At 49.5% G+C, this 26,818-nt stretch overlaps 1 protein-coding gene across 4 annotated transcripts; it reads left to right on the forward strand.

The window, feature by feature from the left end:
* The first annotated feature begins 657 nt into the window (after positions 1 to 657).
* On the forward strand, positions 658 to 24,964 carry NME9 (NME/NM23 family member 9). Of its 4 annotated transcripts, none has more exons than XM_045287489.1 (10): positions 658 to 917; positions 8,195 to 8,252; positions 12,851 to 12,954; positions 14,379 to 14,450; positions 16,989 to 17,105; positions 19,523 to 19,622; positions 21,333 to 21,415; positions 21,714 to 21,806; positions 23,506 to 23,660; positions 24,720 to 24,964. In XM_045287489.1, the coding sequence occupies exons 1-10, from the start codon at positions 885 to 887 to the stop codon at positions 24,886 to 24,888; spliced, it is 984 nt and encodes a 327-aa protein (XP_045143424.1). In that variant the 5' UTR covers positions 658 to 884; the 3' UTR covers positions 24,889 to 24,964. The 4 variants fall into 4 exon arrangements, with proteins under 4 accessions (XP_045143424.1, XP_045143426.1, XP_045143427.1 ...); XM_045287491.1 differs by lacking the exon at positions 24,720 to 24,964 and adding an exon at positions 24,597 to 24,713; XM_045287492.1 differs by lacking the exon at positions 8,195 to 8,252.
* The last annotated feature ends 1,854 nt before the right edge of the window (positions 24,965 to 26,818 follow it).

Raw genomic sequence — 26,818 nt, forward strand, 5'->3', positions numbered from 1 at the left:
AAGGACTCCCTTGGCTCCTTCAAAATCAGAAGCCAGCCCTACCTGGCATGAAGTATGTGGGTGAAAATTCCCAACCAGGCCTGGGGGGCAGAAGGGTCGCGGGAGGGATGAAGGCTGCAAGGAGGCAGGCAGGTGTCGGCGCCCAGGGTCTCGGCCTGCGGACAGCAAAGGCTCCCACCTGCCCTAATCCAGGCCCGACGGCGGGGCAGGGCTCCCCCGTGCTTTTCTTCTGGGGTTCAAACAAAGCCACACGACCTGCGAGGCCAGGCGCCCTCAGCAACCGTGCAGAACTGGGTGGTACTGCTGCCCCTGCAGGTCTCCAAGACGGCTGCTCTTTAAGGGAGTAGAAAGCCTCATCTTGCTCCCGCAGAACGCCTGGTGGCTTTGAACTCCTAACATAGTGGTTAGCAGCCTCCTGCGGGGCTCAGAGTGGAATTTAGACGGGATGTGGGCGGGGCTTAAGAGGGCGTTGTCATGACAACCGTGGCTAGGCCACCCTAGACTTCGTCGCGAGCGAGCCCGGAGGCACAGAAGCAGAAGGCAGAGCGGGTTCTTGGTGGACGTTTCTTGTACCCGAGCTCCTGAGGGGACGCGGGCTCTGACCCCGCACCCCCCAACCCCCCACCCCCGCTCTGCCCCGGCCTGGCTCGGGCAGCAAACGCGCCCGAAACCGCTCGGGCTGCAGCCTCTCGTTGGGCCGTGCTGTGTTGGTTTTGCAGCCGTGTGTTTAATTTACTGCCACTGATTGGTATACTTACATGAGGGGCGGGGGGGCTCTGTGAGGGAGGCTCTTTGTTGCAGATCGAAGGAGCTCGCTGTCGGGCTGCTCTCAGGCTCACCTGGAACCTGCAGTACAGGGGCTTTGTCTTCTCGGCGGCGGAGCCATGGGAAGCAAGAAGAAGGAAATCGCCCTGCAGGTAAGCCTCCGCACTTGGGGGGCTTAGAGGAGCGGAGTGGGGCGGGATATTCTGGATCCTACGTGACGATGCTCTCAAGTTTGAGTCTCGTAGTCTTCCTTCCACTCTCTGCCGTCGAGTCTGTTCCACGGCCTAACGACCTTCCGGGCCGGAGTAGAACTATCCCTGTGGGTTTCAGAAACTGTCGGGAGTAGAAAGGCCCGTCCTTTTCCTGCCTCAGATCTCTAGTGATGTCAGGGAATTCTTAAAGCATGGTGAACTTAAGCCCTCCTGACCTGTGGGATGTATAGAACCCACTGACATGTTCAGCCTCTGGCTTCTTGGGAAGCTGCTACCACCAGTGTATGACATGCTGCTCCCTGGCAGGGGCCTATGGGACTGTGTATCTAAAGCTGGCCTCACCCCACCAACCGCCACCATCAGTCCACTTGGGACGTACAGTGCCCCGCAAAATCATACCCAAATCTATATTACCTCCCAAAATGCCACTCAATTGCATTGTGCCTCCTGTTACTGAAAACACATGGTAGCAACAACAACAAGAAATCAGAGCAGAAAGCAATGTGCTCATGAACAACTTACAGAGTAAAACAGAAAAGTAAAATTGAAATGGCCTCTTCAGTGACAAACAAGTTCATCTCAAACAAAACAAAGAAAGGATTAGAGGGAGGTGAGGGGGAAGCAGCATCAGCCTCAAGCTACCAATGCTGAGGGTGGTGAGAGAGCTGTGGACTGGAAGTCAGAGCTGACGTCGGTTGAGGCTCATCTCTTAGCCAACTTTGTGACTTTGGATAAATCCCATCAGCTCCCTGGGCTGCTGCTTCCCCATCCCTAGAATGAAGATGTTGGGTGAGTTTTCCTAAGTGCCTTCAACCTTCCTATTCTCAGACTCTCTAGAGCAGTGGTTCTCAATCTGTGGGTTGAACGACCCTTTCACAGGGGTCACCCGATTCATAAAAGTAGCAAAATGACAGTTATGAAGTAGCAATGAAATAATTTTAAGGTTGGGGGTGGTCACCACAACGTGAGGACCTGTATTAAAGGGTCACGGTATTAGGAAGGTTGAGAACCACTGTTCTAGAGTTAGGAAACATTCCGTGGGCATCTAGTCTATCTCCTAGATTAGTTCCTGGTCCCACCACTTAGTAGCTATATGAGCTATTTCCTCACACTCTCCACGCCCCCGTGTCCTTTGTGTAAACAGGAGAGCACTCCGGTCACCTTCAGACACAGCTTGGCTGGGCTCCGGGCTGCCTGTGCCCTCGCTGACCCGGTTGCCCGGGTGATCATTTGTCTTTCATCTGTCTGTACCAGTGGTTCCCACCCTTCCTCAGGCCGCGACCCTTTCATACAGTTCCTCATGTGGTGGTGCCCCCCAACCATAACATTGTTTTTATTGCTACTTCATCGCTGTCATTTTACTACTGTTATGAATTGGGTGATCCCTGTGAAAGGGTTCCCCAAAGGGGTCGAGGCCCACAGGTTGAGAACGGCCGGTCTATGCCCTAGCTCCCCAACGCACCTGAAAGCTCTTAGGAGGTAGGAAGACTTGTTAGCAATGTGATTACTTTTCCATGCATATTCCTCCTTCTGAGTACGGTTTGATACCCCAAGTGGTGGTGTTAGCTCCTGGGGAGTCAGCCTCTGACTCAGGAAAACCCGTCACAGCAGGTGCAAAAGCCTGTGCCGTAGCCGTTATATCTGAACCGAGAACCGCCGTGAGCCAGGGTGTTCGCACTGGCTGTTCGGAAAGCAGACCTTTCTCCCCAGGCCGTCCTAGTCTGAAAGCTGTCCTGAACCTGTTCAGCATCATAGCCATTGTCCAGAGGCCCAGCCCCCTGAGCTGCTGTGGCTCAGGTGAAGGCAGGTAGGCACCGAGAGTTGCCAGTGACCTAGAGCCTGAAAGTGACGGGGGTGGGAGTCCCTGAAACCTTTCACCACCTTCCTCAGGACTCTAGCTGGACATTCAGGATGACGTCAGTCCAAAAGTTTTCTGTGATACACAACGCAAACACACACACACACACACACACACACACACACACACACACACACACCAGAGCGTCAAAAAGCTAGTGTAAAAATTCCATTATCTTTTCATTTACCCACAGACTTTTTGACACTCTCTTGTATTTGCAAAATCAGGGAAGAATGACATCTTTAAACAGAAGGACCTTTCATAGATGATTTTCCAATGTCACATGTTCCCCATACTTATTGCAGAAATGCATCTTATAAATTTCAAGGGGTGGAGACTTTCGCATAAAGAATTCAGAGCAAATGGCAATTGCTATGGTCTTTCAATATATACAGTTTCAAAGTATTCTGATTCCGAGTGACCCTACAGGACAGAGTAGAGCTGCCCTGTGGGTTTCCGAGACGGTAACTCTTTATGGGAGCAGACAGGCTCATCTTTCTCCTGAGGAGTGGCTGGTGGGTTTGAACTGTCAACCTTGAGGTTATCAGCCCGATGAGTAGTCCAGTCCATCACTGGGGCAACTTGCACATGATGCATATTCACTACAGAGAGGAGAGGAATTTTATACTGGAGAAAACTGACATGCACCACCTCCATCAGTGGCCATCAGTAATGGAGCACATTGTCATGGGGTGTCACCTACCTGATCGGAGGCAGCAAGGGGCTCCCTCTTCATGATGATCAAGTGCGATCTACTCAGGAGGAACCCAAAATGACATGCAAAGTGAAAGACAGTCTAGAAATTGCTGCTGTGTTGCCTACGAAGTGTCAAGTTCATGAAAGCCAAAGGCAGACTGCAGCATTATCCCAAACTGAAGCAGGCTTTGACTTGACCAATGGATTTAGCACCCGATTCTTCATAGATCCTTTTATTCTTCAGGACGTAACTGGTAAAACTTGAGTGGGATTTAAGAATTAGATGGTATTATTGTATCAATAAGGAGCCCTGGTGTCATAGTGGTTATGAGTTGGGCTGCTAACCCCAGGTCAGCAGTTTGAAACCACCAGCCACTCTGAGGGAGAAAGATGAGGCTTTCTACTCCCATGTAGAGTTATAGTCTCGGAAACCCACAGGGGATGTTCTATCCTGTGCTTTCGGGTCACCATGAGTCAGAATCAACTCAAAGGTAGTGAGTTTTTGGTTTTTTGGTTGTATCAATGTTGGTTTCTTTATTGGGATTATGCAGGAGAATGTATTAAAGGGAGATAAGTTATCAGGTTGGCAATTTTCCTTCACATCGTTCAATGAACAAAATATTCTGTATGTTATACTTGCAAGTTTTATGTAATTTTTCTATTTCCAAAAATTATATAAAAATGTATATTGTTATTGGAGAAACCATTCATTTTTCCCCCTCATGTACTCCAGAACATTTCTAGATAGGAGAGGGAAAAAAGTAGAAGAATGGCAATAATTTCAACTCATAACTATTTCTGATATGAATATTGGGATACATTTAACAAAAGACGTGAAAAACTGATACGCTGAAATTGCAAAACATTGCTGAGGAAGACCTACATAAATATAGAAGAACCTCGTGCTTATTGACTGACATCACCAAATTAAGATTTCAGGATTGTTTCCCCCCAAATTAACCCACAGATTCAATGCAATCCCTTATGAAAATCCCTGCTAGTATTTGTAGAAACTGACAAGGTGATAAATGCACGTGGAAATGGGAAGCACCTGAACTCATCACTTTGAAAGGAGGTTTCACACCATCTAATGCCAAAATTTTTTATAAAGCTACAGTAATCAAAACAGTATCATCTCAGCATAAGGACCAATAGGTCAATGAAATAGAATTGAATCTGAAATAAACCTATATTTATGTATTCAACTAGTTTTTCACAAATTTACCAAAGCAATTCAATGGGGAAAGAGAATCTTTTCAACAAATTTTGCAGAAAGAATTGTGTATCTGCGGGGGTGGGAATAATCCCTATCCCCAATCAGCACATATAAAAATGAATTTGAGATGGACCAGAGACTTACATGTAAAAATTAGATTCTACGACCTCTAAAAGGAAACAGAACATCTTTGTGATTTTGAGGTCTGATAAGAACCTTAGAAGAGATACAGAAGGACAAACCTTAAAAGCTATTATTTAGATGGGAAAGTTAAAGTTACCTATGGTCCAAAAAGGGCTGCTGGTGGTGGAAACTATAAAGGGCATGTGGACATTTTGGCACTGACTGTTCAAGAGTTGGCTGCCCTTGAAAAGGAGGCGCGGCCATCCTTCTTACATCTTGGCTACCGTCCTAACCAGCTGTTCAGAACCTTCTGATCTTAACACACACTAAGTAAGGTTTCTGTAATAAAATCCTGTAGTTTCAAAACTCTAAAACAGTTGTACTGCTTCCAAGCAGCAGTATTGATAGTTACTTAAGCTGTCAGTATTAACTCTTGCATGTTGAGAAACATTAGTCTTACATAATTTTTTAAATGGCAGCCTAATGACAATAAATATGATGAATAAATGTTCATGACAGTTCGTGTCTTATTTCAAAGTTAATCTTGAATTTTTTGTGTGTGAATGTAATTTTAAAATGTCACTGAATTGTATACTTAATCATGATTAAAATGGAAACGTTTCTTACCTGTATTTTACCACAATAAAATTTAAATTAAAATTTTAAAAAGCTATTATTTAATAACATTTCATAAAAGAGACTTTATCAACATTTAAAATTTATGTTTATCAGAGACATTGTTATTAAGGAAATTAATAGGCAAACCAAAGATTTAGAGAAAATGTTTGCAATATATCTGATAAAGAACTTGTACCCAGAGCATATTAAAAAGTATGAAAGCCTAATAATAAGAGAAATGATCTTGTGAAGAAAATGGACAAGAAACAAGTGAGCACTACACACAGAAGACATGTGAATGAATGGCTGAAGAGCACTTTGAAAGTGCTCCACCACGCTAGTCACGGGTAAACAAGATGGAAGCCACAGGAGACACCGCTACGCAGCAATCCAGGTGGCTAACAATAAAAAGACTGCCATCACCAAATAGTTGTGAGCATGTGGAGGAACTGGAATGCTTATACTTTGCAGACAAAAGTTGTAATGATCCTACTACCACTTTAGGGAAAGCACTGACTATTTCTTATTAAACTAGACATGCACTTCCCATCTGTCCCAGCGATTTCACTCCTAGGTATTTACTTCCCAAAGAGAAATGAAGGCATGAACAGAAACACTGAACAAGACTGTTCATAAGTCTATATTCGTAGTTGTCTTAATTTGTAAAGAACTCAAAGATTGGTCAAAAGGAGAATAGTTAAGCCGATTGTGATACAGTCGTGCAATGGAGACTCTGCAGCAATAAAAATGAACAAACTACTTGAACTTCAAAAAGAGAAAGTCCCAGATCTTTTGGAACAATAAAAGGAAGAGAGCAAAAAGGCTCTCCCACCAGAAAAGAGACAAAACACTGACTCAAAGGAGAGCAATCAAAAGGAATGGCAATAACCAGTTTCACAGAGGCGGCGGCCATAGGAGGAGCAATATGCCACAGAGAGGTGGTGGAGATGGTGGAATCAGCTATGCATAACCCCCCTCCCCGCAGGGCTCTGTGTTTCCAAGCGGAGATGGTTATTCAAACACGGAACTACAGCAGAGGTGGAAGGTCCAACAGACAAAACTGTAATCTGGACGTCAGACCCAAACCAAACTCCCTGCCGTTGAGTCAGAGAGACCCTGTAGGGCAGGGTGGGGAGGGTGGAACTGCCCCTGTGGGTTTCCGAGACTGTCACACTTTATGGGAATAGAAAGCCTCATCTTTCTCCAGAGGAGCAGCTGGTGGTTTCAAACTACTGACCTTGTGATTAAGAGCCCAGTTGGAGTAACCAACTACACCACCAGGGCTCCCTCCTATCAGAGGACGAAGAAATAATCGTGGCTACAAAAACCAATCGACTCTGGATGGCAGGAGGCTATGGATGACAGTGGAAGCCCAAAATACATTTGCAAGATTTACACAGGAAATAAGCCGCCAGTGATTTCCCCAAACCCACATTGAGGGATGGGAATAAACTGGTTACCAAACAGGGAGTATTGGAGAGATGAGTATCGTAGATCAAAATGATGAACCTGATTTGATGGCTGAAACTTTGTCCCTTGGTCTCCCCTCTGATACCCTTTTGGACTAGCTCCAGGTTTCAATATTTTCTGTGTTTTTCCTCACATTAGGGTTTACCTTTGATGTTTCTGTCATTCTGGGCAGCCTTTTTGAATCTTTGTGATGTGTTTTTCTGGGGGGTTTTCTTTTTCTTTTGGTGTATGAAACCCAGGATTGATGAAGCTGTAGAGACAACAAGTAGAGTAAGGGTCCCTGGGGGTATAGTGGGGTGGTGGGAGGTGGGAGGACCAGATATCAAGGAATTCAAGAAGGAAGAAAATGCTTTAAATTGATTGTGGCAGCAATTGTACAATACTGCTTGATGTGATTGAGCTATGGAATGGTATGGTGTCTGCACCAGCTCCTAGTAAAATGGTTTGAAAAAAAAAAATCAGTCTCAGAGTGACCACCAGGGGCAGCAGGGCCAATCCTTGGGTCAGAAGCCTTTGAGTCAGCATTATCACCAAGGATATTATCCAATCCACAAGTAAAATGAACTAGTATATATTTCTCAAGAGAAAGAAAATAGAAAAAAATGAGCAAAGTACCGATACACACAACTGCACAGATGAATCTCAAAAATATTCTGGGCTGAAGAAGCCAGCAGAAAATAGTGGTTGCTGTGTTTCCCACGACTGGATGTTTTAGAGTCAGCATAACTACTGTGAAAAGAAAATCAGTGTTTCCTTGGGTGAGGGCTGGTGGATTGATTAGGAAGAGACGCAGGGGACCATTCTGGGGGTCGAAATGTCTGATATGGTGCTAAAGGTTGTGTTTTGGTCAAAACTTATTTGATTGTAAGACTTTGGCTCTGTGTATTTCACTGTACATATATTATATCTCAACCACATGTGTAAAAATATCAAGATGGAAACATTAGTATTTCTGGGAACATAAACACAGATAAGTGTCAAAAGTTAGTGGTGGAAAAAAAAAGTTAGTGGTGAGTGAGAAGACAAATTGTCAACGTTTACCTACTATGAGAGACAATGGCGGATCCTGGGAGGGGTGGGTGCAGGAAGAGAGGGCAGAGCAAAGACTGAGGGGAAGGGTGGCTTGGGCTGGACCAGGGCCTCCTTCAGCAGGAGCGAGAGGTCTGGCGCACACACATTCAGTGATCTCCCCGCAGTGCCCTCACTGACGACACTTCTGATCCTCTCTGGCTTTAGGTCAACATCAGCACCCAGGAGCTCTGGGAGGAGATGCTCAGCTCCAAAGGACTGACTGGTAATTTAGTCACTTTCCAATCCATGCGCTTTCATGTTGTTAAAAGGCATCCTGAGCCAGGAAGAGAACTACAATGAGCACTATTTACCTGTACCTTTATGGACATAAAGAACCAGGTGATTTCTTTTGACGTGAGTGTGTGCCTGTGTGTGGAACTTCTGTCAGTAAATTAACCCAGGTGACCAGGTTCCCTTGTCTGGGAGCTGGCTGTCAGACTCAGAGATTGTTTGGTATTAATAACCGAAACCTCTGTTCATTACCTTAGGCATGAAAGAGGAATGTATTGGAAGGAATACCAGGAACTCTTGGGGCTCAAGAGTTGGACAGAAAGCCAGGCATCGAGAGAGACTGGAGCCTGGCCTGCCACAGCCCTGAGCCTTGTCCATGAGCCTCCTCACGTATTCGTTGGCCTTACATCAGTCATCCAGGGCTGCCTAACAATTCCCCCCAAACGCAGTGACTTTAGACAACAGACGCTTGCCAGCCCAGTGTCTGTGCATCGGGTGACTGTTGAATGGCCTTGGCCGAGGCTGAGCAAGGGGCCAGTCTGCTGCCAAGCTCAGGCATGTGGTGGTTGGCAAACGTCAAGTGCTCAGTGGCTGTAAAAAAGGACCATTTCTCACCATCAGTGTCTCTGTCAGACACTCACAACACTGCTCCTGGCTTCCCCGGGACACAAGGAAGCGGGAAAGAGAGAGAGGGCAGAGCCGTGTAGTAACTCCATCGCAAAGGCACACCCCATCCTTGCTGCTATAGTAGAAGGCAACGCGGAGATTTCACAGAGGCGGGATTCGACCAGGAGGAGGGAATGACTGAGGCTGAGGGCTCCCTAGAGGCTGCCCCTCACACCCCGCCTCTCCCAGTTCCTTCGCATTTCAATTTACTGTAGACTCTCTAGGCGCCCTGGCGGCACAGTAGAGTACAAGCTGGGCTGCTAACTGAAAGGTCAGCAGTTCAAAATCGCCAGCCACTCTGCGGAAGACGGGCCTGTCTACTCCCGGAAAGACGCACAGTCTAGGGGCAGTTCTGCCCTGTCCTATAGGGTGACTGAGTCAGTACTGACTCCATAGCAGTGAGTTTGGTCTTGGTAGACCTCTCGGGGTCTGTTTCTCTGCTTCTGCGCAATCCCTCCTCTATCGACACCCCTCTAGTCTGCTTGTGTCGTCTTTCTAGCCCCGTCACCACTGTTGCCCGAGGTACGCTGTAAGCTTCAGCCTGTTTCCCGTACATGCTACAGGTTTACCTAGTTCTTCCTCCACCTGGACTTTCAAACTTCTGAGCTGCTGCAGCTCAGAAGCAGTCTCTTGAAAGCTTTCCTGAGCCTCTGTGTCAGTGGTTCTCACCCTTCCTAGTGCCGCGACCCTTTCACACGGTTCCTCATGTGGTGGTGACCCCCAACCATAAAATCATTGTCATTGCTACTTCATAACTGTCATTTTGCTACTGTTATGAATCAGGTGACCCCTGTGAAAGGGTCGTTTGAACCCCAAAGGGGTCACGAGCCACAGGTTGAGAACCGCTGCTCTGTGTGGTCCTATCCCCTGAAAGCCCAAGGGCATTGGCAGTGGGCCTCCATCATGCCCATCCTTCCCTGGCCTGGGGAGGCCCGCCTGGTAAGCACCGCCAAGGCTTCCCCACCAGACAGGGACAGCAGCCTTTTCACTGTGTGTCCTTGATATCCTTGCCCCAAAGAGGGGCCACATGGTACTAAGTAAACGCCGATCAGTTGTGTGGGTGTGTGGGCACACTCTACTACACGAGGGATGGTGTCCTGTGCGACATGATTTCCACGTGTCTTGTCTGTGCCACTGTTGCTGCTGCTGCTGTTAGGTGCCAGTGAGTGGGTCCTGACCCACAGTGTCCCCGAGACACCGCCGTCCTGAGCCATCTTCACAATCATTCCTATTCCTGAGCCCACTTGTTGCATCCGTGGTGTCAGTGCATCTCCTTGAGGGCCTTCCACTCCTTCGCTGCCCAGCACTTTACCCAGCACGATGTCCTTCTCCAGGGACTGGGCTCTCCCGACGACATGTCCAATGTTTGTCAAAGTCTCTCCATCCTTGCCTCTAAGGAGCACTCTGGCTGTACGTCTTCCAGGACAGATTAGCTTGTCCTTTCAGCAGGCCACGGTACTTTCAATATTCTTCTCCAGCACCACCGTTCAAATGCAACCAGAACGCGGCTTCGGCGTGAACCAAACCATTTCTTCTAGTTCCTTTAGCAGCAATAGTGAAACCACCACCCATCATTTGCTGAGACTCTGCTGTGTGCCACCCTGCTAAGCTCCCTGTGATCCAAGCTCTAAGCCAAGCCCTGCTCTTGGCAGTTCAAGGACATTTGCTGACTGAAGGCAGGAGGGGTGCGCCCCTTGGTCTCCGGGGAAAGGAGCGTGTGCCCTGCCCTGACTCGACAGCCAGCAGAAACTTGCTGCCAAAGCCAACCACCACCAGGGAAGTCTCGTTTCTGCTGGCACCTTCTCATCTGCCATGCAAGCCTGTTCAGATGGACAAACACACCCACACACGTGACACTTTGTCTCTGCCGTTCTTACAGGTGTCTTTGCTGGTTTGTTCCCTGACTTTCAAGTTTAAGCTCTTACTATATTTCCTTTCCAGTCTCTCCTAATGCTCACTGCCCCACCCTCTCCTAACCCTGTGAAGTGTACCTGTGGCTCCACCACTCAGAGACTGGGTAGAGCAGTGGTTCTCAACCTTCCTAATGCCACGACCCTTTCATACAGTTCCTTATGTTGTGGTGACACCCCAACCATAACATTATTTTTGTTTCAACTTCATAACTGTAATTGTGCTACTGTTATGAATCAGGCAAACCCTGTGTAAGGGTCATTAGACCCCCAGAGGTTGAGAACCGCTGGGGCAGAAGAAGGCCTGGGAAGCTTGGGTGAAGTGACTATTCATGCAAATCCTGCATGGAGCTCTTGAGCTGATTGGTCCCCCATTTTGTTCTCTAGGGTTCAAACCTTCCCTTCTCGGTCAGTGGTCTTGTGTGCAGGGCCCTCTAGTCTCCAGGGACTTCTTCCTGACTTGATCCTGTGACCGGGAGGAAGCTCAGAGTTTCCAGCCTCTCCACTCCTTGTTCTTGTCCCACTCGCAAGAAAGATTTCAGGCAAGGGACAAAAGTCAGAGAAAAGTTAGACCAGAAAGAGCAGTTCATTGAAGGGGAATACTTTGTAAAGAAGTCCCAAGGGCCCTTAAACTCGCTGCCAGCTAGTCCCTGCGGACTCACTGCAACCCTAGAGGGCAGGGTAGAGCTGCCCTTGTGAGTTTCTGAGACTGTTTACAGGAGTAGAAAACCTTGGAGAGGCTGGCGGTTTCAAACTCCTGACTTGGCAGTTAGCAGCCCAACTCGTAACCACTAGGACACCTAGCTAATCTAAAAGTCCTGGCAAATGTAAAGCTGACTAGCTAACAGTCCCAATGTCTTTCTCAGCCTCCACCCAGTACCTTTGCAAGCAGATGTCCTGGCAGAACGTGAAGCATTATACTCTGCTAATGGCAGACTTCCACCACACGCTGGCTTTATAGTGGGTCTTCCGCTATTGACTAGTCCCCTATAGTGAACCTCCTCTTTTCAGGTGTGTGAATTCTGGCTCCCCAGTACCATAGCACCCCATGCTCCATGCTATGCTCTTGTCTCAGACCCAAAACTCAACAGTCTATTCAGTCAGCAAGGGGTTGTCGTAACCCTGCCTTCCCCAGCCGTCTCACCATCGCCAGTATCTCAGAGCGCTTCCATTGATAAGGAAATATGGTTTTTTAAAAAAATCATCTTACCGGGGGCTCATACAACTCTTATCACAATCCATACACACATCAATTGTGCAAAGCACATTTGCACATTCATTGCCATCATCATTCTCAAAACATTTCCTTTCTACTTGAGCCCTTGGTATCAGCTCATTTTCCCTCTCCCTCCCTACCCCCTCCCTCATGAACCCTTGATAACTTATAAATTATTATTTTGTCAGGTCTTACACTGTCCGACGTCTCCCTTCACCCACTTTTCTGTTGTCCATCTCTCAGGGAGGGGATTATATGTAGATCATTGTAATCGGTTCCCCCTTTCTACCCCACCTTCCCTCCACCCTCCCAGTGTTGCCCCTCTCACCACTGGTCCTGGGGGGCTCATCTGTCCTGGATTCCCTGTGTTTCCAGTTCCTATCTGCACCAGTGTACATCCTCTGGTCTAGCCAGATTTGTAAGGTAGAATTGGGATCATGATCATGGGGGCAGGAAGCATTAAAGAACTAGAGGAAAGATGTATGTTTCATCGTTGCTATACCGTACCCTAAGATAAGGAAATCCGTTTTATTCTGCTCTTTGCCATGCTTTGTGCTGCAGGGTACGTGTAGAAGTCTGTCCCCACCTCGCTTCTGTGATAAGATTCCTGCCTATGCCCTTCCAGCATCACCTGGTCGCCTCAGGCCAGCCTCTGACTAGCTAGCAATACCAAAGTCTTTTGCAGCCTCCACCCAATACCTCTGCAGGTAGAGGGTGTGAAAAATGTACCAGGCTAGATTTTGCCAGCATGGTGGGTGCTGGCATCCTGCTGCATATCCCTGCTTCTTGGTCCCACAGTTGTGGATGTCTATCAAGGGTGGTGTGGCCCCTGCAAGCCTGTGGTGAGCCTGTTCCAGAAGATGAGGATGGAGGTTGGCCTCGACCTCCTGCATTTTGCATTGGTAAGATTCTTTCTCAGCAAAAAACATCACACAACACCTAAAGGAAATGGAAAGTTGTATAAGCAGCAAGGAACAGGACGTATGAGCTACCCTCTTCAGATCATGAGGCGGCGGCAATGGTGGGTGGTTTGTTGGCATGTACTGTGATGCTTTAAAATGTCTCTAGCTATGGAGCTAGCCACCCACCATCCACGCCCTCCCCCTGGCTCGGGCATCCTTTTGATGTGTACCAGGGGGAATATGTGTTGCGCAAATGCATGTGCTCGCTCCATAGGCTTGAGGTTCACAGACAGCTTGGAGAACGAGGAAAATGAATGTAGCTCACACTAATCTCTCATGACGTTTTGTCAGAGGAAACCAGCCTCTAACAACCGCAGGGTCCGAAGGCGCCATTGTATGGTGATAATATATAAAGGTCATAGGAAAGTCATAGAAGCTAGGAGAGAGAATAAAATAGTCAGACACATTTCATGGTAGCATACTCACCTCAGCCCTCCTTGGTGGTCCACATGGAGGTAGGAGAAGAGAGCGAGTCTTTACTATCTTGGGATATTTATAGGTAACCACAAGACATGTATGTTCAGTAGTTACATATGTCACAAGGTGGGTGTTAACTACAGTCAGGTCTCTGAGCTCACAGGTGAGGAAATCTGATACCTGTATTGGGGGAAGGTAGGAGGGGGGCTGGGTGCTGCAGGGTGGTGGTGGTGGTGGTGTGTGTGGGGTGGGGTGGTAGAGTGGGGGAAAGGAAGGAGGCGATAACAAAAGAAGCCGGCTTCTACAGGGAGATATCATCAACCATGTGCTCATGTTAAGGCAGCATAGCGGTTAGGGGAGAATCTATGGGAATGATATTTAAAGCAGGATCATGTACTTGGACTTTATTTCTAACTTACCAAAGTGGTGGCTTTCCTACCGTGGAATACTAGCTTTCCGGATTCACTCTGTTATAAGTTAGGGAATATAGTCCTAGTCATATTTCCCTCAGTGTTAGTTTCCCACAAAGTTTCTCCTCAAAGACTTCAAAATTCCACCCTTGAGAGCCAGCATGGAGGCTTCTGTAGTTAGTCTGCTGGGGACATGGTCTGGTAAAGGCTCTGTGAGGTCCACGGACAGTGACTTCTCAGATTGGAAGGCGCTGGCCATTGGTACCCAGTAGGATGTTAGACAGGGCAGCCCCCTGGTACCAGAGGGACCACTGGGTAGAGAGTGACGGGGCTTGGGTCCCGCCTCATGGCACCCTGTCAGTAGTTTTGAGGAACAGGCTGACAGGACATTTGTTACACTTCAGACGAAGGCAGCAGGTGGGGATTTCAGCGAGCTGGGCGGCCATGAAGAGTGAGTTTCCCTGTGCAGGCTCCTTGCTGATCCTGCCTCTGTGCCCACTGCGCCTCAGGGTGGCTGCTGACTCTTGGTTTCTTTAGGCAGAAGCAGATTATCTTGACGTCCTTGAAAAATACCGCGGGAAGTGTGAGCCAACCTTTCTGTTTTATGCGGTAAGTACGTTTGCAGAAGCAGACTTGTGGACAGTGGCAAATGCAGCTAGGCACATCTCATGGGCATTGATTTCCCCCTGGGAGTCCCCACGAGACCTCGCTGAGCCAAACAGGTACTGCCGTTTTCTCTTAACTGTGTTTTTCAGTTTGTCCACAGGCACGTTGTCCCCTATGTCTGTGTCGCTGAGTGGGGACAGGGAGCGGGATGATGCCACTCCCGAGGGGCAGGCTGGGCTGGGCAGCCTCTCAGACTGGACTGCAAGTCACTCAAATGCGTGTGCCCTTGGTGCCGGGAGCTCTCTTGACTGGAGGCCTGCTCTAGAGCTCGGGCTTCCGTACTCGCCCCACACAGGGGGACTGTTAGCCAACAGGACCACTCCTATACATGCACATTTATCCACTCAGAAAATGTGGACATTGCTGCTAGACAGTCAGACCCGAGAGAAACTATTGTGGAAAATCATAATGGCTCGGTGGTTTTGAAAACGTATTTGAATGTCCGTGGTATGCAGTCCACGTTCTGCTTCCATGCCTCTCGGGGCCAATCGCCTCCTAGCTGCCCTTCCTAGACTTGGGCGCCTGCCAGGCCTCCTGAGCCCTGCATTGTGAAGGCAGAGAAGGCATTTGGTCACCCAGGTCCCCTGGTAACCAGGCTGAGTGGTTTTCTTCAGCTTCCTGCCCCTTCAAACTGAAAAGATTATGAATTAGGAGCTGTGTAAAACAAACATTAGTTGAGCTTCAGCTTTCAGTAGGAAAACAAAGGCTTTTCCCGCCAACAGTTTTACTGACATATAATTCAAAAATCACACAATTCAATAGTTCAAGCACATCAAGAAGAGTTGTATAATATAACCACAATCTGTTCATAAAACACTTTCTTCATTCTTGTACTCATCGATATTAGCTCCCCATTTCCCTCCAAGGAACCCATTCATTCAGTTACCATCTCTATAGGTTTACCTATCCTGCATCTCATATGCAGAACACATTCAAAACACAACCCGACAACAGCAACAACGAAGTAACAAAATAAAAGGTGGACACCTCACTCAGAGAGAACGCAGAGCGTGTGAAAAACCAGCGCATGCAGTATGTGACAAAGCAGGAGAGGGGAGGGGGTGGGGGGCACGGAGGGAAGGAGGAAGGCTGGGAAGGCGCTCAGAGAGGTGGCAGGTGGCTGTGGGGCGTTACCCCAGGGGTCTGATAGCTTGGGCTCTGTGGTGATTGCAGCACAAGTGGTAATGGCCAGAGTGGGATCACTCAGCAGGCGCCAGCCCCGCCACTGACTCTGGGGCAGGGGTGCAGAATGGAGTAGACAAGGAAAGAGGACCCTACTCTAGCTGAGCGTCTCCTCTCCCAAAGTACAGGGAGCAGACAATACAGTTTAGTTAAAGCAGGAAACTCAGGCTCACCGTAAACACCGCTCCTGTGACTCCCAGCCGGAGGGCGAGGCGGCATCAGGGCTTGCTGTGTCCCCAGCCCTGTCATTCCCCCATCAGATCAATGGCTCTTTCCCGCCCGGCTCTCTCCCACATTCTTGGAAAGCAGTGGTTGTCCTGTGACCTGCATATTGTTTGACTCAGATTGGTTGCCGGGCATACAGTCAGTCTTCCATGAAACATTGTAAGCCACACTTGGTTGCCCACAACGCACTAGCACCATGCCCCCTTAACTAGCTGCCAGTTGCCCCGAAGGGCGTTTTTTGAAAGGAAGGTCATGAGGAAGAAGAGAAAGTCCAGTAAGGGGCATGCAGGTCTGAGGGTGGTCTTCCATGGGAGAGGGGGGTCCCTGGAGGTGGCAGCTGTGTGTGTGTGGGGCGGGGTTGGGGGCTGTCTGGAAAGGGATAGTGGAGCCTGGGACCTAGGTCCAGGGAGCCGACCTTGGGCAGGCTCTAGAGGACACGCCTGGCCATACTTGCAGGCAGCTGGAGAGAGCTCCCTGGGGTGTCTCGCTCTCTGTGTGCTTGGCACCGGCTCAGTCTGGGCGGATGCAAAGTGAGGGGTGGGACCGGTAGTCAACACCGGAGTTATTCGGTCCCTGAGAAGACATGCACCTCGCTTGCGGAGATGCTGCTTAACCCGGTGGACAAAGCTGTGCTGATGAGAGCAGCAATTACGCAAGGGCTGACAGACACTAGAGAGAAGGAAGGCCGTAAACATTGCTGAGAGCTAACTCCACTGACCGTGGCTGGGGACCCCAGAAAGACCAGCACCGCAGGTGATGGAGCAGGGCGGGACAGTGGGGACCCGGGCTCCCCTATTGGGAGGTGCGCCCTCTGGCCCACTGGGCCTGCCTTCGAGATGGAGTTAGATGGTGCGGCCCTGCGCTTCTATTTTGGACCCCAGTGAGCCTGGCCAGAAACGAGAAACCCGTTTCTGAAAATAATACCCCTTAATAGTGAAAGCAAGGTTCAGGTAGTGGGGCTTCAGAACGTTGTCGAAAAAGAAGAGTTAAGAGAGTGGAGTTTTCCCACGATGTGTTGCCGCTCCTCGGGCGTGAGAGGGCTGCGCGCGCTGTGACCGGCTTGTCATTTTCTAGGGAGGCGAGCTGGTGGCCGTGGTCCGGGGGGCCAACGTCCCACAGCTGCAGAGCACCATCCGCGACCAGCTGGCGGCGGCGGCGAGCGCGCTGAGCCCAGGCCCAGAGCGCAAAGCGGTAAGGGGCCGTGGTACCCGCCCGTGCTGCCTGGCAGACCCCACATGTCCTGGGGTGTCCATGGAAAGACTCCTCCCATGGCCTTCGCTCCTGTCTTCGAGCTCGAGGAGGGCACACAGCCCACCTCCAGGCATAAGCATTTTGAAGTCTTTTTTCATAAAAAGAAAAAAAAAGTCTCCCCTTCACCCAGACCCGTAATTTACCCTTTTGGCTTTCACGTCTGACTGCAGCTCTTGACAGGGATTCGGAGAGGGACACGGGAGTGGGTGGGGAAGTCGGTGACCCAGGCGCCCCTCAGTCTCGCTGTGAAGTCTCAGTGGCGGACCCTCCCCTCACATTCCGCAAGGTTTTATGTGGAATCTTAACGTAGAAATGAGACCCTGTTGTTACCAGGAGAAACAGAATTCGCAGAATTTTTGACTTTATTTTCATGATAACCTAGATTACAAATTTCCCCCACAAATTATCATCTGTCTCTACCGCCCCTCACTCCCCACCCCTTTTGCCCTCTCACTCAAATGATCAAGGTCACCAATTCCATCCAAGCTGCTACACCAAATAACCCCTGTCAGTCAGAAGTCATCTCGACCTCTCCCTTCGTGGATTTGCTCCTTTCTTCTGGAAATGCTTACTTCTGCCTGCTGGGACACCACCCACTCGGGACTCGGGACAAGCCGAGCAGTGTTTGAACTTGGGGTCCCACTTGATTCATGTCTTTAAATTCCATCTCTACACCAACGACGGCATGTATAGGCCCAGGCTTCTGCCCTGAACTCCAGGCTGAACTCATTGTGCCTATTTTAAGTCTCACCCACTGCCGTCAGGGTAACTGACTCTGACCGATAGTGACCATAGAGGACAGGGTAGAACTGCGCCTGGGGGTTTCCGAGGCTGGAAAACTCGTTACAGCGCAGGAAGCCTCAGCTTTCTCCTGAGGAGTGGCTGGTGCTTCCAAACTGCTCACTTTGGAGCTATCAGCCCCGTGCTGAACCAATCCACCCCAGAGTTCCAAGCCTCACCGTGGCTGGATATTAGGTGTCTCACCTGACCTCGTCCTGAGCCCCAATCTCTCCTCTCAGAACATTCCCCATTTCCTTACAATGCAGTCCCTCCACTTCTTAAAAATTTTTGTTGTGAACTGAGTGGTTTATGAAGCAAACCAGTTTTCCATGTAATAGTTCGAACACATTTTGTTTCATGTCATTGGTTGCATTCTCCATGAGACATCATGTATCCCACTTCTGCCCCGTGTTTCCTGTTCCCATTTCTCCTTTCCGCATCCTTCTGAACTCGGTCCCTGTGTGATGCTGCCCTTTTATCTCAAATGCTTGATGATTGTAAGGCACGTGCTTAGAGTCACTCAGATAGTAACACATATACTGTGAGTTCACTTCCAAATCTGACGGTGGATCAGGACCATAGTCTCGGGGTCCCACTGATCTCTAACCAATCATGAAGCCTAATATTGTTTACGGCGTTGACTTTTCAGAGCAGTGAAGAGTGGTAACTGGGCACCATCTAGTTCTTCTAGTTTTGGGATTATGGAGGCTGATGTTTTTAGATTTCATTACTCCAGTGGATTAGTTGTTTCCATGCACCATCAATTTTCTCCACACTTCTTTTTCCAGAAGGGGAGAGATCAATTGTTGTGCTTCATGAGCTTTTAAGACTCCATCACTACTCACCAATGTAGCATATGGAATCTTGTCTCTGTGGACTATGTTTTGTCAATTGACCTTGTTCCCTCACCCGCACCCCCCCAGATCAAAGTCCTGAGCCTGCAGGCTCTTGGCTGTCTTTAAATCCAACCTTCCTGAGGCATGGAGAAGGGTTTCCTGGCATGCTGTGTACCTGCCAGGTGAGCCTTAGCCTTACTTAGCTTTCCATATTTGACTCCAAATAGCAAAACCGATTTTTAATAGACTGGGTTAGGGCCAAACCTTTTTTTGATTTCCCCTAAGAAAACTAGCTGCTTTCCCACCAAGTAAGAAGTGTTAGTCCTTCAATGTCACCTGCCTCCTCTCGAGGAATCTTCTCTCACTGCTTCCCTGTACTTGGCAGGCACTGTTTCATACATCACTTGCATTTCTAGTATTCCTCTGCCACCTTTGGGGTATCCGTCTTCTTGCCAGTTCTCCATCTATTTCGTCGGTATTTTCCCTTAGCTTCTACTTGATGTTCGTTAAGGATCAGGAAGGCGCTAGAGCTTGAGACCAGCATGGGTTGACTTTCCTTCTGATTCATCACCCTTCACCATCACCGAACTCCGCAAAAGGATCTTTGTGAAGTTCCCAGACTCTCGTCATCCTGACCCCTTTTCTGCTCCGTAGTTTGGCTCTTGACTTCTGTCGTTTCTGAAGGTCTTTCTGAGCATTTTAATTAGCTCACAACTTTCTGTTCATACCAATTTGTCCTAGATCAGAGATGAGGCGCTTGCTGAGGAAGGTGAATGTTTTTCCCGTGTAAAGGACGACGGTGAAGATGAGGACGTGGGTGAGTTCAGAACCAGTGAGCAAGGTAAGAAGACAAAGGAGACTCCAATTCCCTGTGGGCTTTCAAAGAGAAGTGCAGCCAGTCTCCTGAGCAGGGTGAATCGATCTCCACACGCTGTCTTGCATCCGGTCTTCTGACCTGAGCACAGTGTCAAAGCTCCCTCTTGCCCTCTGGGGCCCTTGGGAGCACATTTTACAGCTTTCTGATCATGGTCAAATCTAGCAAGTGTGATTCAATGGCAGTTTGGGGGCACAAGAAAAACTGCACTTAGTAGAATGGAACATAGCAACACCACTCATTTAACAGCACCACAATGGTATTTCCTTGGGGCTTCTCTGGTCTAAAGATCCCAAATTGCTTCCTCACCTTCTCTCAGAAGCATCAGACAGTCAGGTGTACTTTCCCAAAAGCACGCTATAAATTCAATGCAAGTCTGATCCAGATCCCAGCATAATTCTTCCAGACATTGAAAAGCTTATCATCAATGTTATGTGGAAAGGAAAGAAACCCAAGATAAATAAAACACTATTAAAAACAAAAACAAAATAGGAGGCTTTTCACCCCCATATTTTAAAACCTACTGTCTAGCCACGGTAATCAAATCCACATGGTATGGGGCAATGATAGACAGGAAGACCAATGGATCAGAATTGAGAACCCAGAAATATGATCAAGCATCTATAGAAACTAGTCTCCAATAAAGGACTAACATACAGTAAGTGGGCGAGAGTCTTCTTGATAAATGCTGTTGGAAAAATTGGATTTTCACCTTTAAAAGAATGAAACAGGATCCATACCATAAACCATGTAGAAAAATGAATTCAAAGTGTATTAAAGACCTAAATGTAAACCCTTGGACTGGTGGGGGAGGGAGTGAGAAAGAGAGAGGGGCTTATACCAATGACTCAAGTGGAAAATGTTTTGGAAATGATGACAGCAACATGTATAAATACGCTTGATACAATTGATGTATGGGATGTTATAAGAGCTGTAAGAGTCCCCAATAAAATGATTTTTTTAAAAAACCCCAAACCTCGAACCATTAAGACCATCAACGAAATAAAAAGACAAGCTTAAAGGCCCTAATAATACAAAGCATAAATATACTATGGAACACAGTGAAAAATACCCACACTAGAGACAACAAAATAGAGGACCGAGACCGTCTACAACTATGGCATTGCACACAGCAAAAGACTCGGTCAAAAAGTTAAGAGAGAACCTACGGATTGGGAAAAATATTTAGCAATGATATATCAGATAGAGGGCTAATTTTAAAAATTCTAGAGAAGACTACACCACCATGATAAGAGGAGCAAAAAATAAATACATAGCTAAGTAGGAGTGGAAGGGCAGTCCACAGACAGAGGGAGAGGCTGAGCAGCCACAGGAGTGACAGGAGGGGCCAGGCTTGGGCTGCATGCTTCTGGCCCCTCCTCACCGGGCCGACTCCATCAGCTGATTCTGGCATTTCTTCCTGAGCCATCTTCTGGCAGCTCCCGTTTCAACTGAAGTTCATTGAGCCAGACTGCTCCTCACAGCCAGGTGGAAGTCAAGGTCTGGAGCCTGGCCATCTACCCATCAGAGTCAGGGGCGGCAGCTCAGAGGCCAGTGGAGGAGCCAGGGAGCCAGGGCTGTGCCTGGCACTTGGTTGTCCCTGTGGATGACCTTCATAGAACCTCAGGGGGCGCCGAGAGCCCAGCATCCACAGCACCGTCCCTTGGCTTTTCTCAGTTTCATCGGGAAAGACTTGTACCTTGGCCATCATTAAACCCGACGCAGTGATGCACGGAAACTCTGAGGAGATCGTCATGAAGGTAAGGGAGCCAGCCCAGCGCAGGGCTCACCTGTGTGCCTGTCTTCATTGCCATGGCTTCTCTGTTGGTGGGTTCTCATGCAAGGGGCTGTGGTGGTGGAAGAAAGAGGCCTCTGAGGAGTGCTCGCGGTTTAAGGGAATACTGTTAACTCTGGTTGTGATGGGTGCCTTGCTGATAAGGGGTTGTGATGGGTGCCTTGCTGATAAGGGGCCCCGCAACTTTTATTGATACTTAGGATGAACTGAAGCTGGGCGAGTACCCTTGTGGGACTCCTCTATGTGTGTCAATATTCCCACAGATTCAAGAAACCGGGTTTGACATCTTAACCAATGAAGAGAGAACCATGACGGAGGCAGAAATGCGGCTCTTCTACCAGCACAGAGCCGGAGAGGTCAGGTTCACTCCCCACTGGCAAGCTCCCACATCTTTCTTCCTCCAGCACGGTGCCTAAGGATTGGTGTTAGCTGGACCGAGAGTAGGTTATGATGGAGAACTAGCATCTAGACAAGCGGGCCATGGATTTGCTCACAGGATGCTGGTTGTAGGTAGGGCCAGGTAAAGTTCTTTGGCGATAAGAAAAAGCATTTTGACTCTAAGTACGAAATAAGGGATTATTAGAAAGACCCTCTCTAACTCACAGAATTGGGAGAGGCTGGGGGCATGGAATGGAGAGTGTAACAACAAGGTTTGGGGAGAAAAAGGTCCAAGAAGTTTGTAGGGATCACAAATGGGAAAATGCAGACCCAGCCCCGGTCCATTTGATACAGCTACACCGTATCTACTGGGGGAAGAGACTGGTTGACCTGGCTCGGGTCAGTCACAGCTCTTGGGTTGGGGGGAGGTGTGCATGAGCTACTTTCGGGGCAGGATATCATGGACATCAAACCAGGAGCAAGTGGAATGGGAAGGGTTGCTCCCTAAAGTAAACGAGAGGACTGGAACTTGGAGAAGGGAGGAACAACTGCAAGACCTTGCGAATAAATGAACAAAGACCGAGAACTGAGGTTGCAACTCTCTTCCAACTGCTTGCTTCCCCAGCGTCCACACAAATGATTTCTTTCTGCAGTGACACGGAACCAGAGCGCAACAGGGCTCCCTGGTCCTGCCAGGTCTCAGAGGTTTCGCCTCTGATGGGCGCAGTGCTACCACCTTTCTATTGCGTCTTTTGTGGGAAATACTTTTCTTTCTGACAGGTTTCCTCTTTACACAGGTGCTGGCTTCTGCAGTTTTTATTGTCCATAGACTTTTTAATAAGGAGCCATGGTTAAGTGCTTGGTTGCTAAGTGAAAGGCCAGCAGTAGCTTTGCAGGAGCAAGATCCGGGGATCTCCCTCCTTAAATAACCATGGCAATCCCATGGTCATTATCAGAGGTCATTAGGAGTCAGAGTTCAAGAAGCCCAGGTCGTGCAGTGAGTAGGTTGTGTTGGGCTATTCACTGCAAGGGTGGAGGTTCAAACCCATCAGCCTCTTCTCAACACACATGAGGCCATCTGCTTCCATAAAGATTTAGTCTAAAACTCTCAGGAGCAGTTAAGCGGCTAAGTGCTCAGCTACCAAGTGAGAGGTCAGCAGTTTAAACCCCTCCTCCTCTCAGCAGGTCGACACCCATAAAGGTGACCCTGAACACTCTACTCACTGCCATTCTGTCCTCACGGGGAGTCTGTTCCAACCGGTGGCAACAGCCTTGGGAGCCTATGGGCAGTCTCGCTCTGTCCTACAGGGCCACTGTGGATCAGAAACAGCCACAGCACACAACAATGCGAGTCCAATTGACTCAGCTGCAGCGGGCTTTGGGTTTTGTTTTGCTTGTGCCTTTTTAATGCACTTACCTAATAGTCATTTCATGTTCAAATCCAAATGAGGCAAACAGAAGTCGTGTTCCCCCCAGCCTCCTTAACCTATAACTTAAAAGGTTGATAGGAGAATTCTATGGAAACTTCCTTGAGTTTCCGCCCCACCCCCTACCCCTCCATGTCCGCATGGCTGAGCCTTTGCGGCAGGGAGAGCGGCCAGACAGGGAGGTGCGGGGACAAGTGTGCATGGGCACACTGGCCCTGCCCTGGTTCACCCCCTTCCCTCCTGAGTCTAGGAAGCATTCGAGCAGCTGATACACCACATGTGCAGTGGACCAAGCCATCTCCTGATCCTCACCAGGACGGAAGGGGCCGAGGACGTGGTCACCGCCTGGCGAAGCATCATGGGACCCTGTGACCCTGATGTGGCCAGGAGGGAGCAACCCGACAGGTGACCCCCACCAGCTGTGGTCCTTTCATTTATTTCCAAACCTACACCTGGGGAAGGTGAGCGCCCCACCTGCTGTTCAGCCCCAGAACTGTGGGTGACAACACAGAAGGCTGACAGCGGGAGCCCCCCTTCTGTGACCCTCATACAAAGAGTGCTTCCCAGGAGCTGACTTCCCTCTTCCTCCTGGGACAGCTGCTGCGTTCACTTCTCAGCCACTCTCTTTTCCAGCCACAGCGGCCCAGGTGTGGCCACAGACTCAGCCAGGAAAATGCAGGGTTCAGGTCTTTGCTCAGGGCACACTTAGGCAAGCCCCTTTCTTCTCTGCCCTCCAGGGTTGGTGAAGAGCTCAGCTGCCAGGCTCCTTGCATTTCTCCTCCTTGCCATGTGACTTTGTGCCTGGCCTCCATGCCCTCATTCCAAAACAGCTGAGACCTGGTTGTGAGGGCTGAGTTAATACACATCTGAAACCCTGAGGACCTAAGAAGACCTAGCATGTCAATCTCATGTCAGGGAAATCATGGGAGGATTAGCTGTGTTCACCTATATAAGCACGTGGCCCAATGCTAGCCCCTGCTGGTCATAATACCAGCAAAAGGTCAGCTCTGTGCTACATATCTTTAAGACAACAAGGCTGACAGTCTCCCTGATGGGCCGTGGGTGCAGGGGCCTGGCCCTTGGCACAGCTGCGCCACGATTGAGTATGTGGCGATCTGCCATTGGCAAGTCAATGCGACTCATAGCAAGCCTATAGGGCAGAGTAAACTCCCTAGGTTTCTTCATGGAAGCCCCATCTTTCTCCCTCAGAGCGGCTGTGGATTGAACCACTGACCTTGCTGTTAGCGGCCCAATGTTTATCCCACCTGCACCACTCACTGGTCCACTGCAGTGGGCTCCCACTGCTCTTACTCTCACCACTGCTGTTCTTGGCATTTCCAGCAGAGGAAAACAGCTCCCCAGGAGTGCAGAGCGCCGATGGGTGGTGCATGATCTCATGGACAGAGAGCAACCCCTTCTTTTTGGATGAAACTATTCTTTCTTTTACATTCTGCAATGGCCCAGTCTCCGCGCTCAGTACGGCACAGTGATGCCCTTCAACGCTGTGCATGGGAGCCAGGATGCAGCCGCTGCCCGCAGAGAGCTGCTGCTGCTCTTCCCCAGCTTCAAGTTCTCCGAGGAAGAGACAGGGGCCGCCCCGGGGAAGTCACCGAAGCAGATTCTGGCTTCGTAAACCGGAGGTGAAAAGCAATATTTGACTTTGTACTTGTGTACATGTGAGGATAATAAAAACTAATTGGTCACCAAGGCGTCAATCTAATACAATCCTGTTTTTAAAAGTAGGAGGTGGTGGCAGGGGGCGGGGGAGGGGAGAATCTCCAAATCTTCTGCCATCAATGCTGAGTCATGGTGTCCCCATAGGACAGAGACCTGCTCCATAGGGTTTCCAAGAGTGCAGTCATGAAGGAAGCACACTGCCACACCTGTCTCCGCAGAGAGGTCTGGTGGGTTTGACCCACTGATTTTTGGGTTAGCAGCCGAGCTCTTAACCATTGCACCACCAGCTGTCCTCCGACCTACCTGAGTCGCCATAAGTCAGAGTCCACCCAAGTGCCATCTGGTTGGGTGACGTCACTTGAGCCTCAACCCTAAACTGCCTATGTTAATAGGTTCACAGTGCTGCATTTTACCCTCAGTTGTTTTTCTGCTGCATTCTTAGGGGGGGAATCCATTTTGGGGTCACCTTTTTATTGCAGAGGCACATAATTTTCCTTTGGAAGCCACGGGGAAAATGGAATCCGTTATGGAAAACACCTTCAAAGCCAGTCAGCAGCCCATGTCACTCCCTGTTGTGTCCTGTTAAGTCACACTAAGTCCCTAGAGGGGACTCTGAGCAGCAGGGGCTGTGGGCCGGCACCCTCCTTCCTCCGGAAGTCCACACGGACCCCTGAACCCTGGACTCTGAATCAGCGTGATCTTCATTCAGGGCCTTCCCCTCCCTCACTGATCTCTCAGCCAGTCAGCTTCTGGGGGAGCCGTGTGTCCACACTGCTTCCAAGTCCCAGTGGGAAACTAAGGGCCCAGGGAACAGATAACGTCCCATCAACGCCAGTTCTCTAGGTCCATGTCCCTTGTGTGAATGAAGGGTGACGTGGAGAGGGCCAGGAGACAAAGATCCTGGGCTAGTTCTCGGGAGAAGGCTGCCTGCCCATGGAACATGGTAATCGGCACGTGTGCTCACGTTTGGGCTCTGACTGGTGCATTTGCTCAGTGTTTGCTGCGCTCATGCCTGTCTGTCTCCTCCCAATCTCACTCCCAGGCCAGGGAAGGCTGGTGGCCACAGGGCACTGTAAGGCCGGGCAGGAGCTGGCCTGCAGGACTCTTCGTTGAATCCTGGCCACTCCCCGTGAGGTGTGGTTATTTGCACCGTCAGCCAAGGAACAAGAGGAGTAGGGAGGACTTGGGGAGTCCTGTGATCACGGACTGTGGCCCTGCTGTGGGTCAGAGTATACGCGCCCAAGGTCCTCTGTTCCTCAGTCCCCCACTCGCTCCCTGCAGGGAGGGAGACAGTGCTAGGGCTGGCGTTCCTCTAGTGGCCTGCCCTCAGTGGGGTACACTTCCTCATGCGTCCTGGGTGGTGGGCAGCGTCATGCTGCTGGGAGGTGGCTAAATGCAAAAACAGGTGTAACTCATGGTCAAGTCTGAGGAAGGACTCACTCATGGGGTACTGGGCTTTCAGGAGATAGCAAGATTGGCCTTTAGACTAGACTCTTCATAAGGGGTCTCGGGTGATAGTAAGCACAGGGGACAGTTCCCCATCAGCCCCCAGCCCAGGAATAAGTGCACAGCCTGGTGGCATGGTGACCCCACCCATTGCTGGTGTCAGCGTCAAGCCTGCACGGGGTGTCAGCGTCAAGCCTGCACGGGGTTTCAGCATTTTCAACTCAGCCAACCCTGTACCTGCTCGGAAGGTGGGGTGGGGGGCGGGGGTCAAGGGCTCTGGAGACAGGTCCATCCAGGGTTTGCACGCTGACTCCAATGGAACAGCCCTGGGAAAGCGACCCTCTCGGGGCCTCAATGGGGAACAGACAATAATCCCAGCTCCCACTACGAGTCCCTAACAAGAGTCTTCCTGGGAGGGCTGCTGTGAATGAAGGTGGAGA

This window comes from Echinops telfairi, unplaced genomic scaffold, assembly GCF_000313985.2.
Source record: "Echinops telfairi isolate 266 unplaced genomic scaffold, ASM31398v2 ScPeMD7_16;HRSCAF=60, whole genome shotgun sequence".
Taxonomy (NCBI): Eukaryota; Metazoa; Chordata; class Mammalia; order Afrosoricida; family Tenrecidae; genus Echinops; species Echinops telfairi.

Coding starts and splice junctions, on each gene's coding strand:
- NME9 (XM_045287489.1), top strand. CDS start 885: ATGGGAAGCAAGAAGAAGGAAATCGCCCTGCAG. Junction 17,106..19,522: donor CAGGCCCAGAGCGCAAAGCG/GTAAGGGGCCGT, acceptor AATTTGTCCTAG/ATCAGAGATGAGGCGCTTGC. Junction 23,661..24,719: donor AGGAGGGAGCAACCCGACAG/GTGACCCCCACC, acceptor GCAATGGCCCAG/TCTCCGCGCTCAGTACGGCA.